At 39.1% G+C, this 22,891-nt stretch overlaps 1 protein-coding gene across 1 annotated transcript in view; it reads left to right on the top strand.

Annotated features, from left to right (window-relative positions):
* The window catches only part of SUSD1 (sushi domain containing 1), a gene marked incomplete at its 3' end in the record, with an annotated part of 123,985 nt that overhangs the window by 65,840 nt on the left and 35,254 nt on the right, over positions 1-22,891 (top strand). Inside the window, exon 11 of the mRNA XM_082842320.1 lies at positions 21,633-21,724. Coding sequence (XP_082698446.1) covers positions 21,633-21,724 — 92 coding nt within the window. The remainder of the gene's footprint in view (positions 1-21,632; positions 21,725-22,891) is intronic.

A 22,891-nucleotide genomic window follows, 5' to 3' on the forward strand; every position in this document is an offset into this window, starting at 1 on the left:
ATTTGCTTTTTGTTTTCGTACTTATATTTTTGTTCTCCTAACATATTACTTTCGATTCTGCCTGTGAGGTCTCTATAGAGCAAGAATGGTGCCACGGTTCACCCAGTGTTCAGGTAAATTCTGCCAACCTTCCCTTTTGTTAGGAGGTATTTATTTTTATTCAGTTTAGCCTATAACCTCAGCCCTGATCAAGGGTCATGCTCTCTGGATCCTCCTTAACATTTCTCTGCTTTTGTGTTCCTTCTTTTCAAATTCTAAATCCTTGCATTTCCCAGGCAGGCTTCCTTATAGCCTGGGCTATACCCTCTATTTCATCTTTAAGAACAATGCCACCTTGGAATTCATTTAATGATACCTGAAGAATTCTGCACTGATCCTTCTAGTATTTCTCTTTTTAAATATGTCCACATTTTCTGTAACTACATAGCACCACAACTCCAGTTATTAAAGAGTTCTCCATAAATGCCTACTCTGGGTTCCCTATTTAAAACTGTAAGAGGATCCTTTTTGATAGAATAATACCTGACTCTGGGTAGCCTTTTAGGGGAGTCATTTTAGTTTGTTCTCCAAAATAGTCCCTTTATTCTTCTCTTTGATGATTTTCAGCCATTTCCCTGACCTAGTAAATATTTCTGCTTTTCTAATCTCTTTAGAGCAGTTATGTTTAGATATAGCTCCTTTTCCTTGTCATAGATTTCTAGCTGGGCTAATATGATTTCAAATTTTCTTCTCCTCCTTGGTGTGCTTTCCTTCACTTTATTCCATTCTCTCCTAATCTTGTCCCATTTGCAAGATCAAAACCTGTTTTGTAAACTGATTTCATTCCTTTTTCAGAGGTTGGGCGGATCTCATCTTTAGAAACAGAGGGTTCCAGGCGTACACCTTTTATGACTCCTTCCCAGCACTTCAGTTGGTAAAATCGCACTGGATTTTATCCTCTCCACCCAAGAAGCATCCCTGGTGTAGAATCCCCAGTCTGGGGCTCTGTAAAACAATCCAGAGCAATTTGAGAGCCTGTGGTGTTGGGGTGACTCCTGAGCCTATAGACAGACCATGGATTCAGTCTTTTCTCAGATCTCTTTCTTCTGAACAAGATAAAGAGGGACAGAATTTTGGGCAGCTAATCTCCTGTTGTCTGCTAATGTCAGACTCCCCCAGATGCTTTCTGAAATCTATCAAAATCTTCCACTAATGCTCTCTTTGTGCTTCTCAAACTTTAGCGAACAAAGAATCAGCTGGAGAGCTTATTAAAGCGCAGGTCCTTGGGCTCCATGCTAGAGGTTCAGATTCAGCAGGCCTGGAGTGGAGACCCCAAATTTTCATTTCTAGCAAGTGCCAGGCCTTGCTGACGCTGCCAGTCCATATTTTGAGCAGCACTGCTCTAACCACATAGACCTCAGCTACTTCTCGGCAATTTAAAGCCCTCACTTGAAAGAAAAGACCCGATAAAGAGAAAGACCAAAAAAAAAAAAAAAAAGTGATAACCAAAATAATTCAAAGGGCTCATGCCTAAGAAACCTATGTGTTTTGCCTGATTTGTGAAGTTTTCCTGGTAATCGAATATCTGCCTCATCTATTCTTGCAGTTCCAGCTATAGAGACCGAGAGCCTCCATCTTCCTTGATGGTGCTTTGCTCCCCTGTGGCGACTCCTCTCTTTATATAAACTCAGAGTCCCAGTCAGTGTATTCACATGTTGCAGGGGGGAGAGACTGAATCTTACCCCTCCTTCCTACAGACTGACAAATAAGAAGTGAAGTATCAACTTTATTGCCTGAGCAAGTTCCCAGGAACTACCCCCAACACAGTTTCTAGTACTAAAAGTTACATTGGAGAATGAAGCTTAGAAATGGCCAAATGGGGTTTTCTACTGCCTCTCCCCCTGGAAGTATGGGCAGTTGGATCTGCATGGAGACCTTGGCTGGTTTACCCACCCAGTCTTAGGCTGAAGATCTGAGGAGAGGGAGTGGGCAAAGACAGGTTACTTGCTCCTGGAGACTGGAGGTACACATGCCCCTTGTGCCTAAGCACAGGCAGGTCCCAGAGAGCAAAAATCTGCATCTTTTTTGGGCAGTGACCTGTAATATATGAACTCCACCCACTAGGGAATGTGACCCAAGGAATAGTAGTCTCCTTCTTACCTGTCAGATTACATACTTACAGTTCATTCCTTGAGGATTAGTGAGTAGGGAGTGGAGAGAGGCCAAAATTGTCCTTTCCTTTATAAAAATGAGAAGACAGGTAAATAGCAGCCTTGAACACACATGACCTCTGTAATGTTAGAGGGTTGATCAGGAAAGGTCCATTCTAGTTCTAGGAGTCTATGTTAGGAAAGCAATTTTAAGTTTCTTCAAATTCATTTATTTCGACATCCAAATTTCTTGACTGATTTATTTACCATCATTATTTCATTTATCTATTCTACTTTGTGTTTTTATTGATATATACAAGTTATTCATATAGTAAGAGTTTACTATTTGTGTCAAATATTTCTCCTGTTTTATAATTTCTTTTAATTCTCTTTATGGTGTTTTTGACATGTAAAGTTTTTAGATTTCTAAACAGTCCAATCTATTGATATTTTCCTTTGTGATATTACATTAATTTTTTTTTTTTTTTTGCGGTACGCGGGCCTCTCACTGTTGTGGCCTCTCCCGTTGCAGAGCACAGGCTCCGGACGCACAGGCTCAGCGGCCATGGCTCACGGGCCCAGCCGCTCCGCAGCACGTGGGATCTTCCCGGACTGGGGCATGAACCTGTGTCCCCTGCATCAGCAGGCGAACTCTCAAACACTGCGCCACCAGGGAAGCCCTAGAATTTTTGTAAACAAAATTTTAAATTTATATCCTATCTTTTTTCTAGGAAGGACTTTAAGTGACCTGCATAGGTATATAAAATAAAAGAAAATAAGTTAAATAGGTAACCTAAAGAAGAATGAAAACAAAGTCAGGGACATAAAAAAAGATGTCAGATAAGGCTAAGAATAGTTCATATCCTTATAACCTATTTACCTGTTCATTAGTGGCTCACGCGTTTAGGTTTAAGTTTTCAGCCCATCCAGTCAGAAAGGGAGCCATTATATTATCCATAAGGTTCCAACAAAGCAGTGTTTTTTGGGAGAAGTACAATTATTTTCAACACCACGATCAGATAGGAATTTCTGATTCTGGGGGGTTTCGTAAATAGTTCCATGTATGAGCAGCATTTTATGAGGATTTTATGATGCTGTTTCTTACATCATCCCTCAACATGGCTCATGATATTTGAGGAAAGCACAGTGCATTGTGGGGTGGACAAGGAAAGACTCCTTAGAAATGCCTGTGCTCTGCTGACCTGGCTTGATTCAGGGGTAGGATTAGGTTATTTTAGATTATTTGGAGGAATGACTGGAGTCCATGTTTTTCAGACAATGTTTCCTAAATATTGTTTCTCTCAACTCAGATTTGATAAATGATGGGGCCATTGTGCTTCAGACAGTCCTCTTTCATCTGTACCAAGGGAGCAGTTGGTCTGTGTTGCCAGTTGAATAACAAGAATCTGTGCCTGAAAAGAAGGCTGGCCACCTCGGTTAGAAGGCGGAGCCGAGCCTAGGGAGCTGAGCTAAGGGAATTGTATGAATCTGCTTCTCCATGGTTGAATCCCAGTTCCTCTCCATATAATGTGACCACATACTTTTAGCTTGAAAATCTCATGGTAGTTGTAACTAGATACCAAATTTGTCTTAAGAAAAATTTCAACAAAATAACAGTCGAACTCCCAACTTTAAACTATGTTATATCCTTCTAAGACAAACTGAAATGTACATCAAGGACAACTAACTAAAGGATAACAAAATGATACCCCTATTTATAGAGCTATAGAGGTGTTATAAAAATAGTAACTTTGCTTTCAAAATAGTTGGCTTGTAACCATTCTTTCCAACAATAGTTACCCTGCAAAACCAACTGTCTATTTAGGCTGCTCCTAATTGGAGGTTTTAAAACCATATCATTTATGATCAAGAGAATACTGGTTTTTCTGTTCTCTTTAGCAGGGGACTGCATGCATTTAGTTACTTCTAAAATAGTGTTGGTAAATTTAAAAAAATCTAAAGAAGGGACAGACCACTTTTTTCCTCTATTCCCTGGTAGAACGCCTAACCGATGAGGTGGCTTATGATGGCAGGTTTTCTAACAGCATGCGTAATTTGAGATCTACAGGGACTTTATAAAACTTTCCCCATAACTGATTCCTGTTCACAGAATCGAAGTCCAAACAAAAGATAATAAAGACTAAACATTTTAACATTGTTCCTGATATTTTCCCACAAAATGATAAATATTGTAATGGTATTCTGTAGTGGAAATTTATGTCTGAAGGCAGCCTGCTTCTCTTATAAACCATCAGCCTGAGAAACTCACAGTTGCAGTTGGCCAAGCCAGAAATTGGCATGTATTTTGTATGGAATATCCAATCATCTGTAACACGCCAAAACTGGGGAGAGTAAACGGTTGTTCTTTTTAAGATAATGACATTGTAAGATCCCGCTAGGTAGAACCATACCCATGGGGTATATAAAGATGAATAAGTTATTTGGAATTGAAGCCCATCACTAAATGGGTTTTAAATGGCTCTAGAAGCAATGGGTTCATCTCATTCTTTTCAGGGCCACGATATTCTAATCATGTGTACAGACAAAGAGGCTCCAAGACTATCTTCTCGGCTGAAATCAAAGACCGCTTGCTTCTTAGTCTACTCTATCCAGTAATACAATGCGAAGGAAAGCTAACTACAAGATGTTCTTTTTTATTTCATTTCCTTGTGACTTTTTAATTTGATATAATTTCTTTTTTTAAAATTTTTTTATTGGGGTATAGTTGTTGTACAATGTTGTGTTAGTTTCTACTGTACAACGAAGTGGAGTTCCCTGTGCTATACAGCAGGTTCTTATTAGTTATCTATTTTATACATATTAGTGTATATATGTCAATCCCACTCTCCCAATTCACCCCACCCCCACCCTGCTTTCCTCCCTTGGGTCCATACGTTTGTTCTCTACATCTGTGTCTCTACTTCTGCCTTGCAAACCAGTTCATCTGTACCATTTTTCTAGATTCCACATATACGTGTTAATATACGATATTTGTTTTTCTCTTTCTGACTTACTTCACTCTGTGTGACAGTCTCTAGGTCCATCCATGTCTCTAAAAATGACCCCATTTCATTCCTTTTTATGGCTGAGTAATATTCCATTGTATATATGTACCACATCTTCTTTATGCATTCGTCTGCCAATGGACATTTAGGTTGCTTCCATGACCTAGCTATTGTAAATAGTGCTGCAGTGAACATTGGGGTGCACGTGTCTTTTTGAATTATGGTTTTCTCAGGGTATATGCCCAGTAGTGGGATTGCTGGGTCATATGGTAATTCTATTTTTAGTTTTTTAAGGAACCTCCATACTGTTCTCCATAGTGGCTGTATCAATTTACATTCCCACCAACAGTGCAAGAGGGTTCCCTCTTCTCCGCACCCTCTCCAGAATTTATTGTTTGTAGATTTTCTGATGATGCCCATTCTAACCAGTGTGAGGTGACACCTCATTGTGGTTTTGATTTGCATTTCTCTAATAATTAGTGATGTTGAGTAGCTTTTCGTGTGCCTCTTGGCCATCTGTATGTCTTCTTTGGAGAAATGTCTATTTAGGTCTTCTGCCCAGTTTTTGATTGGGTTGTTTGTTTTTTTGATATTGAACTGCATGAGCTGATAATATATTTTGGAGATTAATCCTTTGTCCGTTGATTCGTTTGCAAATATTTTCTCCCATTCTGAGGGTTGGCTTTTCGTCTTGTTTATAGTTTCCTTTGCTGTGCAAAAGCTTTTAAGTTTCATTAGGTCCCATTTGTTTATTTTTGGTTTTATTTCCATTACTCTAGGAGGTGGGTCAAAAAAGATCTTGCTGTGATTTATGTCAAAGAGTGTTCTTCCTCTGTTTTCCTCTAAGAGTTTTAGAGTGTCCGATCTTACATTTAGGTCTTTAACGCATTTTGAGTTTATTTTTGTGTATGGTGTTAGGGAGTGTTCTAATTTCATTCTTTTACATGTAGCTGTCCAGTTTTCCCAGCACCACTTATTGAAGAGACTGTCTTTTCTCCATTGTATATCCTTGCCTCCTTTGTCATAGATTAGGTGATCATAGGTGCATGGGTTTATCTCTGGACTTTCTATCCTGTTCCATTGATCTATATGTCTGTTTTTGTGCCAGTACCATATTGTCTTGATTACTGTAGCTTTGTAGTATAGTCTGAAGTCAGGGAGTCTGATTCCTCTAGCTCCTTTTTTTTTTTTCTCAAGATGGGCTATTCGGGGTCTTTTGTGTCTCCATACAAATTGTAAAGTTTTTTGTTCTGGTTCTGTGAAAAATGCCATTGGTAGCTTGATAGGGATTGTGTTGAATCTGTAGACTGCTTTGGGTAGTATAGTCATTTTCACAGTGTTGATTCTTCCAATCCAAGAACATGGTATATCTCTCCATCTGTTTGTATTGTCTTTAATTTCTTTCATCAGTGTCTTACAGTTTTCTGCATACAGGTTTTTTGTCTCCTTAGGGAGGTTTATTCCTAGGTATTTTATTCTTTTTGTTGCAATGGTAAATGGGAGTGTTTCCTTAATTTCTCTTTCAGATTTTTCGTCGTTAGTGTGTAGGAATGCAAGAGATTTCTGTGCATTAATTTTGTATCCTGTTACTTTACCAAATTCATTGATTAGCTCTAGTAGTTTTCTGGTAACATGTTTAGGATTCTCTATGTTTAGTATTATGTCATCTGCAAACAGTGACAGTTTTACTTCATCTTTTCCAATTTGGATTCCTTTTATTTCTTTTTCTTTTCTGATTGCTGTGGCTAAAACTTTCAAAACTATGTTGAATAATAGCGGTGAGATTAGGCAACCTTGTCTTGTACCTGATCTTAGAGGAAGTGTTTCAGTTTTTCATCATTGAGAATGATGTTGGCTGTGGGTTTGTCATATATGGCCTTTATTATGTTGAGGTAGGTTCCCTTATGCCCACTTTCTGGAGAGTTTTTATCATAAATGGGTGTTGAATTTTGTCAAAAGCTTTTTCTGCATCTATTGAGATTTTTATATAGTTTTTATCCTTCAGTTTGTTAATGTGGTTTATCACATTGATTGATTTGCATATATTGAAGAATCCTTGCATTCCTGGGATAAGCCCCACTTGATCATGATGTATGATCCTTTTAATGTGCTGTTGGATTCTGTTTGCTAGTATTTCGTTGAGGATTTTTGCATCTATGTTCATCAGCGATATTGGTCTGTAGTTTTCTTTTTTTGTGACATCTTTGTTTGGTTTTGGTATCAGGGTGATGGTGGCCTCGTAGAATGTGTTTGGGAGTGTTCCTCCGTCTGCTATATTTCAGAAGACTTTGAGAAATATAGGTGTTAGCTCTTCTCTAAATGTTTGATAGAATTTGCCTGTGAAGCCATCTGGTCCTGGGCTTTTGTTTGTTGGAAGATTTTAAATCACAGTTTCAATTTCAGTGCTTGTGATTGGTCTGTTCATATTGTCTATTTCTTCCTGGTTCCGTCTTGGAAGGTTGTACTTTTCTAAGAATTTGTCAATTTCTTCCAGATTGTCCATTTTATTGGCATAGGGTTAATTGTAGTAGTCTCTCATGATCCTTTGTATTTCTGTAGTGTCAGTTGTTACTTCTCCTTTTTCATTTCTAATTCTGTTGATTTGAGTCTTCTCCCTTTTTTTTGTGATGAGTCTGGCTAATGATTTATCAATTTTGTTTATCTTCTCAAAGAACTTGCTTTTAGTTTTATTGATCTTTGGTATTGTTTCATTCATTTCTTTTTCATTTATTTCTGATCTGATCTTTATAATTTCTTTCCTTCTGCTAACTTGGGTTTTTTGTTGTTGTTGTTGTTCTTCTTCTTCTTTCTATAATTGCTTTAGATGTAAGTTTATGTTGTTTATTTGAGATTTCTCTTGTTTCTTGAGGTAGGATTGTGGGTCGTTGTGTTTTCATTGTCATTTGTTTCTAGGTATTTTTTTATTTCCTCTTTGATTTCTTCAGTGATCTCTTGATTATTGAGTAGCATATTGTTTAGCCTCCATGTGTTTGTATTTTTTGCAGCTTTTTTCATGTAATTGATATCTAGTCTCATAGCGTTGTGGGTGGAAAAGATACTTGATACAATTTCAATTTTTGTAAATTTAACAAGGCTTGATTTGTGACCCAAGATATGATCTATCCTGAAGAATGTTCCATGAGCACTTGAGAAGAAAGTGTATTCTGTTGTTTTTAGATGGAATGTCCAAAAATATCAATTAAGTCTATGTGGTCTACTGTGTCTTTTAAAGCTTGTGTTTCCTTATTTATTTTCATTTTGGGTGCTCTGTCCATTGGTGAAAGTGGCGTGTTATAAAGTCCCCTAATATTATTTTGTTACTGTTGATTTCCCCTTTTATGGCCGTTAGCATTTGCCTTATGTATCGAGGTGCTCCTATGTTGGGTGCATAAATATTTACCATTGTTATACTGTCTTCTTGGATTGATCCCTTGATCATTATGTAGTGTCCTTCTCTGTCTCTTATAATAGTCTTTATTTTAAAGTCCATTGTGTCTGATATGAGTATTGCTACTCCAGCTTTCTTCTGATTTCCATTTGCATGGAATATCATTTTCCATCCCCTCACTTTCAGTCTGTGTGTGTCCCTAGGTCTGAAGTGGGTCTCTTGTAGACAACATATATACAGGTCTTGTTTTAGTATCCATTTAGCCAGTCTGTGTCTTTTGGTTGCAGCATTTAATCCATTTACATTTAAGGTAATTATTGATATGTGTGTTCCTACCAACATTTTCTTAATTGTTTTGGGTTTGTTATTGTAGGTCTTTTCCTTCTCTTGTGTTTCCTGCCTAGAGAAGTTCCTTTAGCATTTGTTGTAAATGGTTTGGTGGTGCTGAATTCTCTTAACTTTTGCTTGTCTGTAAAGGTTTTAATTTCTCTGTCAAATCTGAATGAGATCCTTGCTGGGTAGAGTAATCTTGGTTGTAGGTTTTTCCCTTTCATCACTTTAAATATGTCCTGCCACTTCCTTCTGGCTTACAGAATTCCTGCTGAAAGATCACCTGTTAACATTATGGGGTTTTCCTTGTATATAATTTGTTGCTTTTCCCTTGCTGCTTTTAATATTTTTTCTTTGAATTTAATTTTTGATACTTTGATAAATTTGTGTCTTTGTGTGCTTTTCCTTGGAATTATCCTGTATGGGACTTTCTGCGCTTCTGGACTTGATTGACTATTTCCTTTCCCATGTTAGGGAAGTTTTCAACTACAGTCTCTTCAAATATTTTCTCAGACCCTTTCTTTTTCTCTTTTTCTTCTTGGACCCCTATAATTTGAATGTTGGTCCATTTAATATTGTCCCAGAGGTCTCTGAGACTGTTCCTCAATTCTTTTCATTCTTTTTTCTTTATTCTGCTCTGCAGCATTTTTTTCCCACTATTTTATCTTCCAGGTCACTTATCCATTCTTCTGCCTCAGTTATTCTGCTATTCATTCCTTCTAGAGTATTTTTAATTTCATTTATTGTGTTGTTCATCATTGTTTGCTTGCTCTTTAGTTCTTCTAGGCCCTTTTTAAACGTTTCTTGTATTTTCTCCATTCTATTTCCAAGATTTTGGATCATCTTTACTATCATTACTCTAAATTCTTTTTCAGGTAGACTACCTATTTCCTCTTCATTTGTTTGGTCTGGTTGGTTTTTACCTTGCTCCTTCATCGGCTGCATATTTCTCTGTTTTCTCATTTTGTTTAACCTACTGTGTTTGGGTTCTCCTTTTTGCAGGCTGCAGGTTCGCAGTTCCCGTTATTTTTGTTGTCTGCCCCCAGTGGGTGAGGGTGGCTCAGTTGCTTGTGCAGGCTTCCTGGTGGAGGGGGCTGGTGCCTGTGTTCTGTTGGGTGGGGTTGGATCTTGTCCTTCTGGTGGGCAGGGCTGCATCTGGTGGTGTGTTTTGGAATGTCTGTGAACCCAGTATGACTTTAGGCAGCCTATATGCTAATGTGTGGGGTTGTGTTCCTGTCTTACTAGTTGTTTGGCATGGGGTATCCAGCACTGGAGCTTGCTGGCCTTTGGGTGGGGCTGGGTCTTAGTGCTGAGATGAAGATCTCTGGGAGAGCTCTCTCTGATTGATAGTATGTGGGGCCAGGAGGTTTCTTGTGGTCCAATTTCCTGGACTCAGCCCTCCCACCTCAGAGGCTCAGGACTGATACCTGGCCGGAACACCAAGACCCTGCCAGCCCCATGACTCAGAAGAAAAGGAAGAAAAAAACAAACAAACAGACAGAACTCTAGGACAAATGGTAAAAGCAAAGCTATACAGACAAAATCACACAAAGAAGCATACACACTCAGAAAAAGAGAAAAAGGATTAAAAATATATATATATATATATATAAGGAAGAGAGCAACCAAACCAATAAACAAATCTACCAATAAGTACTAAATACTAAACTAAGATAAACAAAAAACCAGAATCAAATTAGATGCAGAAAGCAAACCCCAAGTCTACAGTTGCTCCCAAAGTCCACCACCTCAGTTTTGGGAACATTCATTGTCTATTCAGGTATTTTTCAGATGCAGCGTTTATCAAGTTAATTGTGGGGATTCAATCTGCTGATCCTGAGGCTGCACAGAGAAATTTCCCTTTCTCTTCTTTGTTCGCACAGCTCCTGGGGTTCAGCTTTGGTTTTGGCCCCGCCTCTGCATGTAGGCCACCCTCAGGAGTCTGTTACCCACCCAGACAGGAGGGGGTTAAAGCAGCAGCTGATTAGGTCTCTCTTGCTCACTCAGGCCAGGGGGAGGGACGGGTACGGTAGTCATAATTGGAATGTGGGGCGAGCCTGAGGTGGCAGAGGCCGGCATGATGTTGCAACAGCCTGAGGCGCGCCGTGTGTTCTCCCGGGGAAATTGTCCCTGGGTTACAGGACCCTGGCAGTGGCGTGCTGCACAGGATCCCAGGGGGCGGGTTGGGTAGTGACCTGCACTTGCACTTAGGATTCTTGGTGGCAGCAGCAGCAGCCTTAGCAGTTCATGCCCATCTCTGGGGTCTGAGCTGATGTCTGTGGGTCATGCCTGTCCCTGGAGCTCGTTTAGGTGGTACTCTGCCTTCTGTGGGCACTCTGGGAAGGAATCCCTTCTCTTTGCGCACCCTGAAACAATGGCCTCTTGCCGCTCTTGCAGGTCTAGACTTTTCCCCAGACTCCCTCCTGGCTATCTGTGATGCACTAGCTCCCTTCAGGCTGCGTTCACGCAGCCAACCCCAGTCCTCTCCCTGGGGTCTGACTTCTGAAGCCTGAGCCTCAGCTCCCAGCCCCCACCTGCCCTGGCAGGTGAGCAGACAAGCCTGTCGGGCTGACGAGTGCTGGTTGGCACCGATCTTCTATGTGGGAATCTCTCCACTTTGCCCTCTGCGCCCCTGTTGCTGCACTCTCCTCTGTGGCTCCAAAACTTCCCTTCCCCCCATCCCCCCTCCCCACCAGTGAAGGGGCTCCCTAGTGTGTGGAAACGTTTCCTTCTTCACAGCTCCTTCCCAGAGGTAGGGGTCCCATCCCTATTCTTTTGTCTGTATTTTTTCTTTTGCCCTACCCAGATACGTGGGGATTTTCTTGCCTTTTGGGAAGTCTGAGGTCTTCTGCCAGCATTCAGTAGGTGTTCTGAAGGGGTTGTTCCACATGTAGATGTATTTTTGATGTATTTATGGGGAGGAAGGTGATCTCCATGCCTTACTCCTCTGCCATCTTGAAGGTCTTCTCCTGGTTTGTAAGTTTTTAAATGGCATACTGTAACTTCCATGTATTGCCTATATAACATTCAAACTAGTCTATTCTATTTCCCTTTTTCTTTATTCCTTCTCCTCTCAATTTTTCAGGTGCCTTATTTCTACTTTCACAACATATACTGTTTATATTTTATCCTTCCATCTTTCCCCACCTTTATTTTAGTCTTAGATTTACAGTTTAATATATCAGATGCTCACCATCAGTCTTTTTACTGAAGTTTCTTCAGTTACCTCTTGGATGAAGCTCATTTTCTAGTAGATTCCTTAAGAGTACAGTATTCCTTGAGTTCTTAGATGTTTAAAACTGTTTCTCTATGGTCTTGATACTTGAAAGAGAGCATAGTTGGATATAAAAATCTTGATTTACACTTTCTTTGTTTGAATTTCCTTAAAATAACTTCTTTTGTTGCTTTTTTATGTAGCTTTTGAGAAGTCTGGTGCAGCCTAATTCTTTTGCCTTTGGATCTTAATTGTTTATTTATTTATGGGGAGATGCTGAGGAGTTTTTCTTTATCTTTGAAGTCTAATAGTTTTACTTAGCTAAATCTTAGGGCTGATTGTTCTGGGTGAGTTTTCTCAGGTATCTGATGAGTCCTTCTAGTATTTATATTCAGGTCTTTTTATTTTTGTAAGGCTGTCGTGGATTATAGTTTTAGATATTTATTCTGTTTCCATGTTTTTCTTCTTTAGAGACTTTAATTATACATATGTTGGATCTTTGCCTATATCGCATGTCAACCACTTTATTTTTGATCCTTTTTACTTCCTTTTTAATCTCATTTTTATTCTTTTTGGTGGTTTTCTTGTATTTGTTCAATACATTTATATTCGAATCTATCCTTCTTTGGGCACCATGAAATTTAGTCTTTATTTCTGATGTGATTTTGTCTTTTGCTTTTTTCCTGAATTTAGTCACTTGTGTTTCATTTCCTTCCTGCTTTTTGTTCATTCTGTTCTTATTTTTGAATTTCTAACTCAAGGTGTTTTCTTTATATTCCAAAGGCTTTTTTGAGGATATTTATTTGTTTATTGTCTTACAGGTTTCCCCCCCCCCCCCATTTTGTGTGTTTTTTTTTAAAGTGGAGTTTTTCACAAGCAGAAATGTTTTGATTATAATTTTCTGTTTCTGTTTTTAAATGAACACTCCTTTGTTTATTAATTCCACAGACAGAATTGGTCATTTGGGAGGGTCAAGAAGATTTCTAGGTTAAGAGTGCCTTCTTCTGTCACTGAACGAAGGGCAGTTTCTTTTAAAGGATATTTTTGTTTTTGTTTTTTAGCGAGAGTGGGAATGAATTCTGTATTCTTCTATTTTGGGTACTCTTTTGACTTGTAAGATCTTGTCTTTCCCCTGCACTTGTTTTTCCTGTCACCACTTAGTTTCCAAAGAACACCTATTCCTTCCTTTTTATCCTCTTCTTTCCCAGAAGCAATACCTTTCTCATACTACTACCTGCACTCTCCTTCGTGGCCCCAAAGCTTCCCTCTCCCCCTACCCCCTGTCCCCAGAGGGAAAGTGAAGGGGCTCCCTAGTGTGTGGAAACTTTTCCTCCTTCACAGCTCCCTCCCAGAGGTCCCATAGAAGTCTCACAGACTTTTCATCCTTTGCTTGTAGTCAGTACTCTGATATACCAGGTCTCTTTTTCAGTATTTTCATACTTAAGGTGGAATTTCTCTTTCTGGGAGTGACTCTAACTCATGATTGGGCCCTTTGTTCCCTCTTCTCTTTCACAGGGCTCTTCTAGAGCCCTCTCAGTCTCTAGAATGACTTGTGGGAGACTGAGAGAAAGCTTTGCTGGAATTTGGTATTTATTGTTCCATTAAAGGGTAATTTAAAGTTTGTAGTATTCTCTGTCTTCCAGTGGTGATGACAGCATTGGTTTTATGTTGTTTTATTTGCTTTTCCAGTTGATCTGAAGAATATTTTGGAGAATGTGTGGAGAGATTTGGATTTAAGGGGCCACCGTTATCCTTGAACTAGTTGGAAGTCTTATCTGTAATAAACCCTTAAGTGCTAACTTTCCCCCTCCATATCTCTGCTCATGCCATTTCTTCTACCTGGAACCCTCTCCCCTCTTCTTTTCTTCAGTTTCTGTATTCCCTTCTTTCATGATCCCCTCAACTGAAGGTAAGTTTTCTTCTTTCTAAATTCCCATACTCTCTTTCAGGAGGAAATATTGGTAGGAGTTTGGCACAGTTACTCTGGGGTCAGGTTATCTAAATTCAAATCTCAGTTCTGCTATTTACCATCTCTGTGCCTTTGGGCAAGTTGTTTAACCTCTATGTGTATAAGCTGCCTTAACTGTAAAAATGGGAATAACATCATGGATTTGTTGTGAGACTAAATGGGTTAATGCATATGGAGAACCAGCACAGTGCCTGATACACAATAAGCATCTATCAAATTAACTATCTATCAAGTTAACTGTTACTTAAGTTTACCTTATGACATTTATTATATACTCTCATATTTTTGTTATATTAATATAGGGTGTAACTCCTAGATTAAATACATATTAAGGGCAGAAACCATGTCTTATTCAGAGTACCTGTATTCTATTTGGTTAATATGATATCATTTGCTTAGCTTTCCCCTTATTGCTGATTGTTTACATTTATTTATTATTTTTTATTTATTTATTTATTTTTGCGGTACGCGGGCCTCTCACCGCTGTGGCCTCTCCCGCCGCGGAGCACAGGCTCCGGACATGCAGGCCCAGTGGCCATGGCTCACGGGCCCAGCCGCTCCACGGCATGTGGGATCTTCCCGGACCGGGGCATGAACCTGTGTCCCCTGCATCGGCAGGCGGACTCCCAACCACTGCGCCACCAGGGAAGCCCCTGATTGTTTACATTTAAACAACCAGGAATGCTGTGCCCGCCACTGTCCTGGACACTAGGAGTACAAAGATGAATGAGACATAGTCTCTCATGATACACACATGCATAATAATACATACATAATATTACAATGCATAAAATGTAGTTTGAGGTATTTGCAGGGGACTGTGGGAGCCCTGAGGAAGTACAGTAATGACTGATTTTGCCCAGAGTTGCTTGCCCACATTAATGAAACAGAAACAAAGTTTCAAAAAAATCTGATGAACTAAGAGCCTAATTTTCTCTTCTCTGAGGCATTCTTGCAGGTCTGGTTTTTCAACTTCAGCCTTCTAGCTTAGAAGCCCTGTGGGTGGGGAAAGGAGAGAGAGAAGGCAGAGTGACCACTGAAAATGGAGCAAAGAAGGAATATTTGAATGAGGGGCATGTACTTACTTTCCATAGCAAAGGAGCAGAGAGTGGGGTAGCAAGGGACTCAGGATGAGCTGTCTTCTTACTGGGGATCCTTTTCTCTCCAGTGAGCTCAGCATGGGTTCAACCTGCCTGTGGTTCAAACTGTGAACCCTTGGATGGAGAGAAGGGGACCTAGAGTGAGAGTCCCTCTCTGACCAAGATGGAATTGAACTTAACCAGTGGGATGTTTCTGTGAGCAGAAGGAATTGCAGACCCACCATTACTGTAACATTTACATGTTCATGTATATATGCGTGTGTATGTGTGTCCTTTAAAAAAAAACAGAATCATATATGTACCATTTTTCATCTTGCTTTTTTATTTTATTTAAAACATTTTTGGCTTTACAATATTCTGTGGACATACTTCTGTATCAGTTCCTATAATGCCATCTCCTTCTCTGAGGGAAGCATAGTATTCCACTGTGTGGAGGTTCACAAATTTATTAACTTGTCCACTATGGAAGGATATTTAGGGTTTTTTTTCCCCCTTCAAATTTTTGTTGTTATAGACAATGCTACTTTTAATATACTTACATATATTATGTTTTGCCGATACTCAGAGGCACATTTTTTCACATTTTAATACCTATGAATTCTTACAAGTGTTATACAGTCAGGTGGCTGCCATGAACATAATTGTCATTACTCATGTATGTATCAAATTGGTCATAGCTACTTGCAGTGTTGCTACTTTATTTAGTTTTGGACATTAGTGACATATTAACATTTTGCTTACTAAAACTTTTTCAGAACTTTTCCAATGATTTGACATTGAAACAAAAAGTTATTGTGGGGCTTCCCTGGTGGTGCAGTGGTTGAGAGTCCGCCTGCCAATGCAGGGGACACGGGTTCGTGCCCTGGTTCGGGAAGATCCCACATGCCGCGGAGCAGCTAGGCCCGTGAGCCATGGCTACTGAGCCTGCGCGTCTGGAGCCTGTGCTCCGCAACGGGAGAGGCCACAACAGTGAGAGGCCCGCGTACCACCAAAAAAAAAAAAAAAAAAAAAAAAAAAGTTATTGTGTATGTAGAAAACCATGGAAATAGATCAGCAATGTATAAAAGCAAGTGTCAGCATCAGAATGGCTTTTGCAAGAAAAAGAAAATAGAACATTTAAAAGAAATACTGCCTCACCAAGACTCAGGATAGAACATAGGTTGTGGAAATGTACACTGATATCTCTTAATTGAAAAGTGATTGAGAATTGTTACATACTGAATATGGAGAAATTTTAGTAGTGTCTCAATCAATTTTTGATTTTTCTTTTATTATATATTATAAAATTTTAATGTTTCTATAGGTCTGAAAAAACTCTTTCAACCAGTATAAAATAATTCTGAGACAAGAAAATAATCATGACAGAATTTACTTGGCAGTATTTTTTCTTTCTTAATAAAACAAAATAATAGTGCATCTTACAAGAATGGTATCTTAGGTTTGATGAAATGTACTGTATCTTTGCATAACTGGGCAGGATATTTCTGTAGAATTAAGTCTTAAGAGTGGAATTACCAAGATACAGAGCCTCATAAATTCCTCTCCACAAAGACTGTATCAATGTACACACACACCTGCTTTCCAACACCTTCACCAATGCAGGATATTCCAGTTTTTTAATGTTTGAGAGCCTAATAAGTGAAAAGCATATTTTATTTTGGTTTAATTTGTGCCTCTTTGCTTATTGATTGTCCTATTACAGTTTTCCTATGAATCACTTTTTCTATTTATTGCTCCTTTTCATGTGTTGTTGGTGGTATTTTTCTTCATGGTAATTGTTGTTTAGATATCAGGGCCATCAACTTTTTCAAATATGTTACAATTTTTTTTTCACACTTTGTTGCTTGTCTTTCAAACTTAGGTTGTTGAATCGTTTGCCCTAAAGAAAATTTAAGATTTTATTTAGTCAAATTAAAAAAAATTTTTCCTAGTTTTCTTATTATTTCTTTCCTAACCAAGATTACAGAACTGTTTTCCTATATTCTTTTCTAGTATATTTTTTAACTAAAAATTTATTACCGTTGCAATCATTTTTGCTGGTATGTCAAGGTGGGGATCTAATATTAGTTTATTTCTATGGATAACTATTTCCCAACTCAGTTTATTTCCCACTGATTTGAAAGTCCACCCCTATCTTATATAAATTCCGATGCATAGATAGATTGGTTTCTGGGTTCTGCTCTGCTCCATTGACCTCTTTGTTTATTCCTTTGCTAGCAACAAACCAGCAATTTAGCATTCTCAATACACCCCAGGGAGTGGGGGGGCAAAATCAGCTAAACAGGCAAAAATTGCTTCTCGAGGGGTGGAAAAATATTATTCTTTTAATATATGAATCATAGGACTTCCCTGGTGGCACAGTGGTTAAGAATCCGCCTGCCAATGCAGGGGACACAGGTTCGAGCCCTGGTCCAGGAAGATCCCACGTGCTGTGGAGCAGCTAAGCCCGTGTGCCACAACTACTGAGCCTGTGCTCTAGAGCCAGCGAGCCACAACTACTGAAGCCTGCATGCCTAGAGCCCGTGCTCCACAACAAGAGACACCACCACAATGAGAAGACCGTGCACCGCAGTGAAAAGTAGCCCCCCATCGCCGCAACTAGAGAAAGCCTGGGCACAGCGATGAAGACCCAACACAGCCAAAACAAACAAACAAACAAAACTCAGGAAATTACACTAAAAAATATATATATATGTATGAATTATAGATAAACATATAGTAAATAAGAAACATATACATACCTGTGGTATTAAAATTTTATAAAGTGTGAGAGATTAGGGAAAAAAATGTTTAAAAAGGCTCCGTGTAGGGCTATAATGAAAAAAGGTTGAGCAATACTGTCATAATTTTATAATAGTTACTGAAACCTGGTTATGTCCTGTTTCAATATTTTTATTTTAATTTTTTCTTGTTATTCTCATTAATCTTCCCCCCAAAATGTAGCAGTAATTGTGTTTTTGTTCATTGAGCGTGCCAAGCTGATTCCTGCATGTGGGGTTTTGACATTGGAGCCCCCTCTGTCTGACCCCTCTTCCTCCACTCTTTATGCTCACTCACTCATCCTTCAGGTCTCCGCTCACATATCACCTCCACAGAGGACCTTCCCTAACCATCCTTTCTATTCTTGTATGATGCTTTTCATAGTCTTTACCAGTACACAAAATTATATATATATATACTTAAAAAAATAAATTTATTTATTTTATTTGTTTATTTTTGGTCGCGTTGCGTCTTCATTGCTGTGCGTGGGCTTTCTCTAGTTGCGGCGAGCAGGGCTACTCTTTGTTTCAGTGCACGGGCTTCTCATTGCGCTGTCTTCTCTTGTTGCGGTGCACGGGTTTCAGTAGTTGTGGCATGTGGGCTTCAGTAGTTGTGGCTTGTGGCTCTAGAGCACAGGCTCAGTAGTTGTGGTGCACGGGCTTAGTTGCTCCACAGCATATGTTGGATCTTCCCAGACCAGGGATCTAACCCATGTCCCCTGCATTTGCAGGTGGATTCTTAACCACTGTGCCACCAGGGAAGCCCTATATTTTTAAAATTTATTTTTTCACTTGTTTATTTTCTGCCTTTCTCACTAGAATGAATTCCATTAGGTGCAGGGACTTTGTTTTCTCACCACTTTATCCTTAGCCCCAAAGCATGCCTGGCACATGGTAAGAACTTTCTATTCATTGAATAATGTGTAAACTTATCACGTTCCAAGAAAGTCCATTGGAATCACCATTGGAAGTACATTCCACTTACAGGTTAATTGGTGGAGAATTGATATCTTTTCACTTTTCAATCTTTCCATTCAAGGATGTGGCATTTTCTCTTTATTGTTTTATTTTATGTCCTTCTGGGGGAAAAAAATCTTCTTGTAAGTCTTGGACATTTCTAGTTACATTTATTGCTAGGTATCTGAAGTTTGTTCATGGTTTCTTCTCTTGTGAATAGAAATCTTTTAATTTTTCTATTATATTTTATTTGTGGTTTTAGTTTATTTGTGTCAGCAGGCCTGTGTTCATTGTGGGGTCTCAAAGGGAGGATCTATTTCCTTGTTCTTTCCAGTTTCTAGACCCTGCCTACATTCCTTGGCTTGTGGCTCCATCCTCCATCTTTAAAGCTCATCAGTTCAACCTTCAGTTCTCTCTGGCCCTGATCTTCTTGTCTCCCTTTTTAAAAGACCCTTGTCACTGCATTGGGCCCATCTGGATAATCCAGGATAATCTCCCTATTATAATCACATTTGCAAAGTCTTTATGCCATGTAAGGTAACATGGTTACAGATTCCAGGGACTAGGATGTGAACATCTTTGAAGGGACCATTATTCAGCCTACCATACTTGTGCTTACAGATATGTAGAAAACAATTAGTTTTTCTATGTTCTTGTCTTTGGGTGCATTTTGCCAAACTCCTATTATTTTTCTGTCGTTTTCAAACAATTGCATATTTGTTTTTCAGTTGTTTTTTTTTAAAATTTACTGTCAGTTGCATAATTTGTTCCCTTTCTTTCTGGTATTTATAGCTCATTTTTTTCCTTGCCTCGTTCTGCATTGTCTAGAATCTCCTGACACAGCTAAATAATAGCTGTGAAACCATGCATCCTTGGATTGTTCTTAACTTTATTAGAAATTGTTTTACCACTGAGTGTGGTGGTTTCTAATAAACATTCTTTTAAATCAAGGAGTTTTTATCAAATTAAATCCTAGTTTGCTAAGATTTTTAGGCAGGAATGTACATTAGATGTATTAACCATTATGATTATAAAAGTGACCATATGGTTTTTCTCTTTCAATCTATTAATAGCTTTCCTAGTAATGATCATCTCTGTATTCCTGGAGTAAATCTCCCTTGTTTATAGTGTATTGTTCTTTGAACGTACTGCTGACTTCTATTTGTTAATATTTTATTTTTGTATTTATATTAATAAGTGAATTTGGCATAGTGTGTTTAGTAATTGGTTGTGCTGTCCTTGTACACGTTGGGCATTGTGGATTATCCAGTCATACTGAGTGAATTGGGAAACTTTCTACCTTTTTGTATGGTCTGGAACTGTTTAAATACTACTGAAGTTATATGCTTTTTGAAAGTTTCATAAATGTGAGTTTCCTTGGGCCACTACTACTTATCTCTAAAAACATCTTCCTTACCTTCCTTAAAGGTTGCTTTATCCTGAATCATCCCTACTTTATTCCTTACTCGGTCTTACAGCATTTGAAGAATAGCTTGTGACCTGTGGAACAGGTTTTCTCTGGGCAAAGCTGCCCCATCCATAAAGAGGGGTCGCATGTATCAACTAGGCTTCATTCATAGGAACCTGTTGGTCCAGGGGCTTACACAATAAAGGTTTGGCTCCCATGAGATTTTCTCTTTTTTTCACATGCTTTGGGAGTTCTTTATCACTTATTAATCATCACAGTGCTCCTATGAAACTTCTTAGCAAGTCTGATGTATTATTTTCAGTTTAAGGACAGGGATCATCGTTGAAGGAAATAACCTTTGATACCAGAGTTTTGAATAACCAGTCTTTTTTTTTTTATGGTTTTTTTTTTTTAACATCTTTATTGGAGTATAATTGCTTTACAATGGTATGTTAGTTTCAGCTTCACAACAAAATGAATCAGTTATATATATACATATATTCCCATATCTCTTCCCGCTTGCGTCTCCCTCCCTCACACCCTCCCTATCCCACTCCTCCAGGCGGTCACAAAGCACCGAGCTGATCTCCCTGTGCTATGAGGCTGCTTCCCACTAGCTATCTACCTTACGTTTGGTAGTGTATATATGTCCATGCCTCTTTATCGCTTTGTCACCGTTTACCCTTCCCCCTCCCCATAGCCTCAAGTCCAGTCTTTTTAAAAATTTATTTTTTATTGAAGTATAGTTGAATTCCAGTGTTGTTTGAATAACTAGTCTTTATTTTAAAAAGCTTGGGGGATGTGCCTCTGTATTATATGGTACCAGTACTGAACTATCTTTTGGATTCATTACCATGAAATTGAGCAGAGACCACTGAATGCTTCTTTGATCATAAGAGATGAGGAAGCCCAAACCAAGAGGGACCACTCCCCGCTTTTCATCATGAAAAGCCTGACTGCTTGAGGTAGCCTTTTTCATTTCCTCAAGGAGTAATTCTCAGTTCTCTGCGGAAATGTTACTGTCAGCTCAGAATTTCAAACTGATGCTTGTTTGTCTAAATGAGGTTGTCCAAGGCCAGGACAATGAGTCGCTGTTTTAGCTTAGTAAACCAAGGGAATTTGCAGTGGATCGACTTAACTAATTTTTTAAGAAGGATTCTCAGACTGGGTATCTTTTGATCTTAAATCTTTCATCAGGACTGTGTTTACATAAATATAAAAATGGTGTTTCTTGGACTGCTACCACTTATTTCTAAATTAAAATACTGCTGAAGTCATCCGCTGTAAATGCTTATCCTTGGAATATTGTTCAATTAAAAGGTAGTATTTTGGTATAAGGTGTAAGTTGATTTCTCATTCTTTTCCCCTTGCAGTAAAACAGACCATCAGTAACATTTCAATATTTAATGAAACCTGCTTGAGATGGAGAAGTATGAAGACAGCTGATATAGAGGAGATGTATTTAGTAAGTTACTGAAAGTTACTCTGTTTATAGGTGTTTGTCTTGTGTGGGAGGTTCAAAAAATATCAACAAACCAAAAAAACTACTTATATAGCTGCTGTTATCAGTGGAAGATTTATAGTGACAATTGCAGTAAGAAACAAGAAAGTGGGAACTTCTGCTGCATATTTGAAGACAGAGACCTTGGGGATTGATGAGAAAATCATGAGAGGTTCTTTGTGCAACATAGCCTGATGCAGAGCTGATGTTCAGGCAGTGTCATGGAAGGAAGGCAGTGGCTTTTGCAAGTGTGTGTCTCTCCACACCAGTGCCTCTGATCAGGGTCTGAATTGTTGCCTGGAGAGTCAAGGGGAACTTCTAAAGCTAGATGTGGTTGTGAGTAAGAAAGGTAAAGACCATGGGATGAGCTGCTACTAGAAGCAATTAAGTAAGAAGAAAAGTGCATCTATTGGCCCAGGTGCTGGGATGTTACAGTAAAGTATAGGGAATGTCAGAAGGGGGCGAGCAGAGGAGAAAAACTCTTCCCAGGTTTTACCAAACCGACTAGGATTACCCTAATGCAGCAGTCCCCAATCTTTTCGGCACCAGGGATCGGTTTCGTGGAAGACAGTTTTTCTACCGCCAGGGGTGGGGTGATGGGTCAGGCGGTAATGTGAGCGATGGGGAGCGGCAGACAAAGCTTCGCTCGGTCCACCGCTCCCCTCATGCTGTGTGGCCTGGTTCCTAACAGGCCGTGGACTGGTACCGGTCTGCAGTCCGGGGGTTGGGGACCCCTATCCTAATGCACGTTCTGCCCTGGGAGAAGCCTTAGTTCAGATTCTTAATTTTCTTTCTAGGAAATTGTTCTTTGGTTTTGCTCCTGTGGTTTTAACAACAGACTTTCACATTGGGCATGTGCCGTTATATGTGTGAGAACAAGAAAGAGAAAGTTGTCGGTGTTGGGGCCTCGAGTTTTTGTGCATTTTGATTTAAAAATATGTTTATGATACTGATAATACTGTAATTACAATATTTATGGTATTACAACTCTAATATTTGCTTTCTGCCATATTTCACTTTCTGAAGGCACTTTAGAATCAAGAGTGAGAGAGTGTGAGAGAAAGGGTAGGTATCCAGGCATTCAGAGCCTTTCAAGCTAGCAATTCACCTGGTGAACTTTTCTATGTTTTA

The sequence above is a fragment of the Leucopleurus acutus genome (genome assembly GCF_964270905.1).
Source record: "Leucopleurus acutus genome assembly, chromosome: 7".
Classification (NCBI taxonomy): domain Eukaryota; kingdom Metazoa; phylum Chordata; class Mammalia; order Artiodactyla; family Delphinidae; genus Leucopleurus; species Leucopleurus acutus.